This window comes from Malus sylvestris, chromosome 16, assembly GCF_916048215.2.
Source record: "Malus sylvestris chromosome 16, drMalSylv7.2, whole genome shotgun sequence".
In the NCBI taxonomy this organism is placed as follows: domain Eukaryota; kingdom Viridiplantae; phylum Streptophyta; class Magnoliopsida; order Rosales; family Rosaceae; genus Malus; species Malus sylvestris.
In genome coordinates, this window is record NC_062275.1 from 21,470,034 (window position 1) to 21,480,238 (window position 10,205).

Consider the following 10,205-nt stretch of genomic DNA (forward strand, 5'->3'; position numbering starts at 1 on the left):
CTTGATTTCTATCCATTTTCAATGGCTTGAAGTACAAGGAGAGGGAGATGGAAAGTGGGTTTTAGTAGGAATTGTATGGGGAAATTGGAGCAAGAAAATGTGACTTGGTAACATGGGTTTTGGAACGACTAGTTGTGGCAAATGCTTTATGTTTGATATAATTTTTATTATATATTCCATGCTTTCGTTGTTTGTTTTGAAATTTTATACATAATTATTTTGATTATTCTGTCAGCACATACATTACGACTCACTAGAAACCTTTGCTTCAGATGAAAAAGAAAAAAAAAAGAAACCTTCGCTGTACTAACAACAATTTGCACTAGATTAAAGTCAAATTGCACTAATCATTCACGCCCTGTCGTTAGGAAATTCTTCCTTGCACATTGTTTTCACAAGCGAGCGGTTATAATTTTAACCAATTTTAGAATTGAAGAAATTGTAGTAATAATTTATCAACTTTAACTAAATTAGAGTAATGGTTCATCAACTAAAAATCTTCCTTTAACTCATCAAAACTTGTAGCTATGATCTTTTTCATCAACTTTGTTAGAACTTGGATTAAAATTAGCCGCGTGCATGGCCACGCACGCGAGAGTGAATCAAGGGACTAGTATGAAAAACAAATGAAAAAAATTGTAGCAATGTCCCTAACCTTAGCCCGATTGTGAAATGATCCCTTAACTTTAATCCAATTGAAACAATAATTATCCAGCTTTAACCCAATGGTAACAATAGTCATTTTAACATGACTCATGTCGACACAATTTTGACAAATCGATTTTGCACCCTCTTATAGATCAGTAGGAAGGTAATATTTCAAGAGATTAACAAAATGCAATTTCTAAACTCTGAAAAATAAGCATAATAGTAATGTCTAGAACAAAACAACATCCATTTAAGTTTGCACAACACATCAACAAGATGAAACAAAATTTAGTCATATTTCAGGAACGACCTCCCTTCTAATAACAAAAACAACCATAACTCAATCATATATCTGTCCTATTCAAGAGCGCGGCGAGTAACGTTTAGACGATGGCATTGGCAGCACTTGCAATCCTAGGCCAGAGATCAGCGCACTCCTTCCCGATTGGACCGGTAATAGCAGACCCTAAACAAACACGCAGAGCAACCGATAAGAAAGGGTGACTCAATTAACCTATCAAAGTGTTACCAAACTTTACAGCTGAGGAAACAGTAAATGGATACGATTTGGGATGTACCTTTCATTTCTCCCTTCGGATTCACAATAACACCAGCATTATCTGCAGATAAAGCAAACAGTCTCAGTAAGATACAGTGATTAACAATGAAATGCATACAAGACAATGTTTTGTGACACAGTATGTATTAAAAATCTCACAACAAATGAAATCAATCAAATGTGTATTAGCAATAACAAATATGTAGGGACCAGATGTAACAGATGTGAGCATGTAAAGCAAGGTACGCCTGTAACGATGGGCACTGTCGATTTTCCAGACGTGTAACAGCATCAACCATCAAATAAAGAGGATACTTGACTTCTGTCTGGTTATCTTACAGCTATGTTTAGAACACTTGGAACTAATCAAATAATACCACACACAATATGTAAGAATAATTATACTACACTATAACCGGTCAAATCCTACAAAGATTAATCAATTTCAATGCCAAAACAAGTATGTAGTGACCAAATGGAGCAGATGTGAGCATAAGGGCAAGCACGCCTGTAACGATGGGCACTATTGATTTCCCAGACGTGTAACAGCATCAACCATTGGATAAAGAGGACACTTGACTTATGTCTGGTCATCCTAAAGATGCATTGGAACTAAATACGAGGCCAGAAATGTAACAGCATCAACCACCAAATAAAGGGAATGCTGGACTTCTGTGTGGTTATCTTACAGTTATGTTTAAAACACTATTGGAAATAAACGAACAATGCCCAACACAATACAATACGTATGATAGTCTTACTACACTATAACCAGACAAATTCTACAAACATTAATCCATATCAATTCCAAAACAAAAATGTAGTCCCCAAATGGAGCAGATGTGAGCATAAATGCAAGCACACCTGTAACGATGGGCACTATTGATTTTCCAGAAATGTAACGGCATCAACTACTAAAAAAGAGGACACTTGACTTATGTCTGGTCCTAAAGGTGCATTCGAACAAAATAAAAGACATGTATCGAATGGCGAAAGATAAGATTCCATACAGAATAGAATCCAATCGAAAATTATTCGACAGATAAGTTTCATTAGTGTAGCTGGTATTAGGATGTACCAAATCATTGTGCACACATAACTCCACTAATGGAGTTATGTGCCCATCATGACACTGCTTAACCAGCATTCTGTTACTCATTCCATACAGTCATCAAATTTACAATTAGTCAACTCAATATCAAGATCAACAATTATGCAAGATGATCCGCTCAAAAAACAGAGTACACATCCCAAGATACATATCATATCATCTAAACAAGAGAACAAACCAACAAGACAATTAGACTGCAACACCTATTGGATAATAACACAATCAGAAACATTATGACAAATTAATGAACAAAGGTAATAATATTGACCTTCAAAGTACATGAAGACACCATCCTTTCGGCGCCATGGCTTGCGCTGCCTCACGATGACAGCAGGTAGGACCTTCTTCCTGAGGTCAGGCTTTCCCTTCTTGACAGTGGCCATGACCATGTCACCAACGCAGGCAGATGGCAACCTATTCAAACGACCCTTGATTCCCTTCACGGATATGATGTAAAGATTCTTAGCTCCGGTGTTATCGGCACAGTTCACAGTGGCTGCCACTGGAAGACCCAGTGACATCCTAAACTTGTTTCCAGCGGACCCTCCACGCCCTGGGCCAGAAAACCAACATCAGAACCATATCATACTATACAATCAAACACCCACAATTTTTAACCTCAGATTCATATGTTTTGCTATACGGAAAGAAATCAAAGACCCAAAATTCAAAATTTCACTTCAAATAATCATACCCCACAATCTAAATCTTATTAGACAAAATGCACAGATGGAGTTTATAACGTTTTCATGGCTAAAATCTGATTTGTTAAATCAACATGGAAAACGTTCAATCGAAGCAATAAACATTTCATTTTCCTAGAGAAATCAAAGGAATCAGCAAGTAAGAAGCTAAAATTGATCAATGACAGACAAAAAGAGCGAAAATCCTAGGAACCAAGCAGAAAATTAAGCACAGATAGTATCAACGAAGGTGGGGCGGCGAAGAACTGACCTCGCTTCGACATCTTAGCTGCGGCGAAATGGAGACTGAGGGAGCGTTAGGGTTTAGCATATGTATATATAGAGGGACTGAGGGAGAGCGGCGTAGGGTTTTCTGCCGGGTAAAACTTTTGTTAAAATACCAAATAGATCGTGGGCCTCTTTAACATTGTGGCCTCGATGTGTAGTGGGCTTTTGGGAATTTTACAGGCCTTCTTTCTTCATCCTTGTTGAAGATATCCACAAGAAGCCCAACTAGGGATGGGCAACGGTTATGGCGGGCGGGTAACCGTGATTATTTACCCATAACCGTTTATGCTCATACTCGCATAACCGTTTACCCGTTGGGTAATTACCTAAACGGTTATACCCATACCCATAACCATTTATAAACGGTTAACCATACTCATAACTGCTGTTTACCCATTTACCCTTTTTAACCCATTTATCTCCTTTTTTTACTATTACTCATTTTTCACCCGTCTACATGTTTTTTTTTTTTGCCAACCCCAAACTTAATTTTCAAGAATCTCAAATATTTATGGGATTTCAAGACAAATCGGAAATCCCAAATTAAAATATGAAATTATGAATTGTTCTTCAAATCAGAATCCCCAGTTCCCCACAATCTTTACTAGAAGTTAGATCTTGAAGGTAGAAGATGAAGTTAGTTAATGATAAAACGATCATAAAAGACTACAAAACATACTTTGGGGTGCTCCATGGTGCTCCCAAAATATCTTGTATATTTCAAAGGATAAAGACTTGTAAGCAGCTACAATCTCTACATCTTTCAACTTTGGAGAACTTCTTGAAACTCTAAGGACCCGTTTGTTTGACCGGATTAGGGGGGACTGGATTGGACTAGATTGTAGTCCCTTGTTTGTTCTGCACCAGGATTAGGTTTAATGGGATTAAATGGGACTCGCTCGGATTAATGGGTTCGCTAGGAGTTCTTAGCCGAGAACCCCAAATTCGGCCGGACTCGCAAGACCTTCCGCGAGAGAAAACCTCGCTCATCCTGCGAGAGAGAGAGTTGTCGCCATCGTTCCCTGCTTGCTTTGCTCCCTCATCCTCGTCCTCTTCACCCTCATTTCTGCGTCTTGCTTGCCTTCATCTGCATCTTGCTCGCCCTTATCTGCTCTTCTTGCTTGGTAAACTTCGAATCTTCGATTTATTTCTTCAATTTGTTTTGCAGATCGTGATATTACTAAGCTTTATTTGATTTAATTGTTTTGGGTTTGAGAAATTTTCAATAATATACCTCTGTAGTTGAACAAATTAGAGTTTTGATTTTTAGGGTCAAATTGCAGATCCTGCTCGCCCTGCTCCTCCACCTTCTTCTCAGGCGACCTCTCAGGAACACTCCAACCAAATCGCCCCTCCTCCTCCCCTGTTCGATCCCAGTCAAAGTAACCCTCTCTCTCTGTCTCTCACTCTTACTCTGGTTCTTTTGAATTTGCAGTAATGTGTGTGTGTGTGTATGTATGCAGTGTGTGTGTGTATGTATGTATGCAGTGTGTGTGTGTGTGTGTATGTATGTATGCAGTGTGTGTGTGTGTGTGTGTGTGTGTGTGTGTATGCAATGTGTGTGTGTGTGTGTATGCAATGTGTGTGTGTGTGTGTATGTATGCAGTGTGTGTGTGTGTGTATGCAATGTGTGTGTGTGTGTGTATGTATGCAGTGTGTGTGTGTGTATGTATGTAGTGTGTGTGTGTGTGCAATGTGTGTGTGTGTGTGTATGCAATGTGTGTGTGTGTGTGTGTATGTATGTAGTGTGTGTGTGTGTGTGTGTGTGTATGCAATGTGTGTGTGTGTGTATGTATGCAGTGTGTGTGTGTGTGTGTATGTATGTAGTGTGTGTGTGTGTGTGTGTGCAGTGTGTGTGTGTGTGTGTATGTATGTATGCAGTGTGTGTGTGTGTGTATGTGTGTGTGTGTGTGTATGCAGTGTGTGTGTGTGTGTGTGTATGCAGTATGTATGCAGTGTGTGTGTGTGTGTGCAGTGTGTGTGTGTGCAGTGTGTGTGTGTGTGTGTTTGTGTGTGTATGCAGTGTGTGTGTGTGTGTATGCAGTATGTATGCAGTGTGTGTGTGTGTGTGTGTGCAATGTGTGTGTGTGTGTATGCAGTGTGTGTGTGTATGTATGTATGTATGCAGTATGTATGCAGTATGTATGCAGTGTGTGTGTGTGTGTGTGCAGTGTGTGTATGTATGCAGTGTGTGTGTGTGTGCAGTGTGTGTGTGTGTATGTATGCAGTGTGTGTGTGTGTGTGTGTATGTATGCAGTGTGCAGTGTGTGTGCAGTGTGTGTGCAGTGTGTGTGTGTGTGAAGTGTGTGTGTGTGTGTGCAGTGTGTGTGTGTATGTATGGTGTGTGTGTGTATGCAGTGTGTGTGTGTGTGTATGTATGCAGTGTGTGTGTGTGTGTGCAGTGTGTGTGTGTGTGTATGTATGCAGTATGTATGCAGTGTGTGTATGTATGCAGTGTGCAGTGTGTGTGCAGTGGGCAGTGTGTGTGCAGTGTGTGTGCAGTGTGTGTGTGTGTGTGCAGTGTGTGTGTGAGTGTGTATGCAGTGTGTGTGTGTGTGTATGTATGCAGTGTGTTTGTGTGTGTGCAGTGTGTGTGTGTGTGTGTGTATGTATGCAGTGTGTGTGTGTGCAGTGTGTGTGTGTGTGTGTATGTATGCAGTATGTGTATGTATGCAGTGTGTGTGTGCAGTGTGTGTGTGTGTGTGCAGTGTGTGTGTGTGTGTATGTATGTATGCAGTATGTATGCAGTGTGTGTGTGTGCAGTGTGTGTGTGTGTGCAGTGTGTGTGTGTGTGTGTATGTATGCAGTATGTATGCAGTGTGTGTATGTATGCAGTGTGTGTGTGTGCAGTGTGTGTGTGTGTGTGCAGTGTGTGTGTGAGTATGTATGCATGCAGTGTGTGTGTGTGTGTGTGTGTGTGTGAGTATACAAACAAAGTGTGTGTGTGAGGGTAAGAGTGTATGCAGTGTGTGTGTGTGTGTGAAGTGTGTGTGTGTGTATGTATAGTGTGTGTGTGTGTGCAGTGTGTGTGTGTGTATGCAGTGTGTGTGTGTGTGTGTGTATGTATGCAGTGTGTGTGTGTGTGTGCAGTGTGTGTGTGTGTGTATGTATGCAGTATGTATGCAGTGTGCAGTGTGTGTGCAGTGTGCAGTGTGTGTGCAGTGTGTGTGCAGTGTGTGTGTGTGTGTGTGCAGTGTGTGTGTGAGTGTGTATGCAGTGTGTGTGTGTATGTATGCAGTGTGTGTGTGTGTGTGCAGTGTGTGTGTGTGTGTGTGTGTGTATGTATGCAGTGTGTGTGTGTGCAGTGTGTGTGTGTGTGTGTGTGTGTATGTATGCAGTATGTATGCAGTGTGTGTATGTATGCAGTGTGTGTGTGCAGTGTGTGTGTGTGTGTATGTATGCAGTGTGCAGTGTGTGTGTGTGTGTGCAGTGTGTGTATAAGTATGTATGCAGTGTGTGTGTGCAGTGTATATATGCAGTGTGTGTGTGTGCAGTGTGTGTGTATGTATGTATGTAGTGTGTGTGTGTGTGCAGTGTGTGTGTGTGAGTGTGTATGCAGTGTGTGTGTGTGTGCAGTGTGTGTGTGTGTATGTATGTATGCAGTGTGTGTGTGTGTGTGCAGTGTGTGTGTGTGTGTGTATGTATGTATGCAGGGTGTGTGTGAGTCTATGTCAGTGTGTGAGAGTGTGTATGTCCGTGTGTGTGTGTTAGTGTGAGTGTGAGTGTGAGTATGTATGTGTATTTTGCACATTTGTCCATGAGTGTGTGTGTATGTACTTGGTTTATGACCATGATATTACAATGTGAATGTTTTGTATGGTGTGGGGTTGATGCTGAATTGCAATTTTTTGTGGTTGTTTGTTGCAGAGAAGAGGAGCATAAACAGAAGGCTAAGGCTAAGGCTACTGCATTACAGGTGTCCTTTAATTTCCCTCTTCACATGCAATGCCTAGGAATGATAGCAATCCTCATACTATTGTTTTTTTTTTTTGTTTGGATAGATATGGATCGAAGGAAGCTTTTATTGATCTTATTGTTAGAGATGTCTTATTTGGAGACAATTTGTATTTGTACGATTCTTGTGGTGATGATGCTACGTGGCAAACAGAGACATGTTGAACGACCCACATTGACTAACCGTTCACTTATTAGACGAGAGATTAGTTTGTGTTATCTGAATGGTATAATAGGGAATACTGATACTGAATGTGTCAACGAATTGAGAATGGATAGAAGGACTTTTGGCATATTATGCGACTTACTTCGTCAAGATGGGAGGGTAAAAACCGATGGTTTGGTGTCTGTAGAGGAACAGGTGTGTATGACTTTACAAATATTAGCACATCATACTAAGAATCGTAGTGTTGGCGGTAGATTTTATAGGTCGGGAGAGACTATAAGTAGGTATTTCAATAGCGTATTGCAAGGAATTTTGCGATTACAAGGTATCCTACTAAAAGTCCCCCAGCCTGTGCCTATTGATTTTACAGATCCTAGGTGGCGATGTTTTAAGGTATGATGAGAATTTTTTTTCATTTTCCCTAAGCTTTAACTCTTCATTCCCTTTGTATAAATTAACAAAAACTTTTTTATTTTTTATTTTTAAGAATTGCTTGGGAGCATTGGATGGAACACACATTAATGTGCATGTACCTGAAATTGACAAACCAAGATACCGAACAAGAAAGGGTCGAGTCACAACTAATGTGTTAGGTGTGTGTTCAGGAGATATGCAGTTCATATATGTGTTTCCGGGGTGGGAGGGTTCCGCATCAGACTCTAGAGTGCTACATGATGCAATTAGTAGGCCTAATGGTTTTAAGGTACCAGCGGGTAAGACTATTACTTAGTCTCAACTTTGTAAGTTAGGTTTAGTTCTGTTTGTCAACTACAAAACACTAATAAGGTCTGTTTTTTTTTCATTAGGTTGTTATTACCTTGTAGATGGTGGTTATACAAATGGTGAAGGATTCCTTGCACCCTATAGAAGAATACCTTATCATTTATCTGAATGGAAGGGACGAACACCTTCTAATAAGGAAGAATATTTTAACATGAAGCATTCTAAGGCAAGGAATGTAATTGAACGCTGTTTTGGCTTGCTAAAAGGAAGGTGGTCGATACTAAGGAGTCCATCTTTCTATCCGATAAGGACACAAGGTCGAATAATTACCGCTTGTTGCTTACTACACAATCTTATTAGGCAAGAGATGTCTGTAGATCCAATGGAGAATTTGCCAATAATAGAAGATGGACAAAATACAGAAGAAGGTGAATATGTTGGTAGTGTTCAAACATCGGACCAGTGGACTGCAATGAGGAATGATATGGCTCAGGAAATGTATAATGAGTGGAGAGCAATTAGGAACCAGCAACCGAACTAGCTATATGTGTTAATGATAACATTTTATTTTAGTATTCCTTTTTATCATGCATTTGTTAGATATTAGCACAATGATTGGATGGTATGCAAATTAATTGGATATTATGCAAGTTGATTGGATATTATGCAAGTTGATTGGATATTATGCAAATTGATTATTTGTATGGTATTTTCCTTCATTAAAATATTTTTTGTTTAGGTATGGATAACGAAAATTTTTTGAATGCTACTCAAGAGCCAAAAGGAAGAAGGCGTAAATGGGAAGCATTTGAGGAAGAAGTATTACTAGGAGTTCTTGAGGATTTTGTTGCTCGGAAGCAACGGTGTGACACCGGTGCTTTCAAACAAGGTACTTTGGTTGAAATAGCAAAAGCTGTCAATGTTTTATGTCCTCATTCAAATATAAAGGCAAATCCACATATTGAGTCCAAGTTGAAGAAATGGAAAAAAACATATAGTATGGTCGTTGACATGATAAACACAAGTGGATTTGCATGGAATGATGTCAAAAAGTGCGTTGAAGTTGATAGTGATGACGCATGGCAAACTTATGTGCAGGTTCATATCCTATTTTATTTATGCATTAGTTATATTCTTGCTGCTATATTTGTTACGCATGCTAAATTTTAGTTTTGCTATGTTGATATAATCTTAGAGAAATAAAGAAGCCGATGGATGGAGAAGCAAACCTTTTCCACTGTTTGATAGATTTGCATATATATTTGGAAAAGATCGGGCTACGGGTAATGTAGCCGAAACCCCTGCTCAAATGGTGGATGAACAAAGTCATGATCATGTTGGTGAAAGTGATATTGGAGGTGATAATTTTGTTTCTTCAATGAACCAACAAAGCCAACAAAGCACCCCATCTGAAAATAGCCAAAGAAAGAGGAAAAGAGCTGTGGGAAGTTCAAGTGATGGAACCGAGGCAATTATCAGTGGACTGAAAGATTTTTATGTTGAAAGTGGGAAGAGGATGCAAATGGTAACTGAAACTTTAGTTCAAGGTACTGCAGATCATACTGACATAGCTAATGAACTTGAAGCAATGGGTCTCTCTCCTATGGATCAAATTGATGCATTGTCTCTTATTTTGGATAAACCAAAAAATGTGGGAGTGTTCAGGGCAATCAAACCGGAACTCAAGAAAGTGTTCGTCCAAAGGCCTTTAAGCGACAACGCAAGCGGATGAGGATTTTGGCTAATGTTAACATGGATGTATTTTATTAACGTTAACATGGATGTATTTTATTAATCATACAATCTTATGTTATGACTTATAACTTAGCTTTGCACTAGTATTTTGGCTTATGTTAACTAGCCATTTTGTAAATTATGGAGATCTATTTTGGCTAATGTTAACTACTGTTAACTAGGATTTTCTAAATTATGGAGATCTTATGTACTTGTATTTGTTGAAGTTGCATGTATTGGCCACTATTATTTTTCTTCTGTTGGGTGATAGAGTTTAAATCAAGCTACATTTGCAAATTAAACCCAATTCTATTAGCAGGTAATAGAAACAAAACAACT

At 39.4% G+C, this 10,205-nt stretch overlaps 1 protein-coding gene and 1 long non-coding RNA gene across 2 annotated transcripts; one reads left to right on the forward strand and one right to left on the reverse strand.

The window, feature by feature from the left end:
• Positions 1-827: 827 nt before the first annotated feature.
• LOC126606871 (60S ribosomal protein L23) lies at positions 828-3,393 on the reverse strand. The gene is made up of 4 exons (XM_050274254.1): positions 3,273-3,393; positions 2,587-2,871; positions 1,227-1,268; positions 828-1,114 (listed from the first exon to the last, which is right to left on the reverse strand). Exons 1-4 carry the CDS (start codon positions 3,283-3,285, stop codon positions 1,032-1,034), a joined length of 423 nt encoding a protein of 140 aa, XP_050130211.1. The 5' UTR covers positions 3,286-3,393; the 3' UTR covers positions 828-1,031.
• A 1,131-nt stretch (positions 3,394-4,524) lies between these two features.
• On the forward strand, positions 4,525-9,193 carry LOC126606874 (uncharacterized). Its single transcript, XR_007617402.1, has 3 exons — positions 4,525-4,671; positions 7,157-7,205; positions 8,872-9,193. It is a non-coding gene; the product is annotated as an uncharacterized LOC126606874 (long non-coding RNA).
• Positions 9,194-10,205: the final 1,012 nt, after the last annotated feature.

What these genes read in the sequence shown, in the direction of transcription:
- LOC126606871 (XM_050274254.1), bottom strand. An exon ending in TGTCTTCATGTACTTTGAAG is followed by an intron (nt 1,269 to 2,586) that starts GTCAATATTATT and finishes CTTTATCTGCAG; the next exon opens with ATAATGCTGGTGTTATTGTG. An exon ending in TCCGAAGGGAGAAATGAAAG is followed by an intron (nt 1,115 to 1,226) that starts GTACATCCCAAA and finishes GTGTTTGTTTAG; the next exon opens with GGTCTGCTATTACCGGTCCA.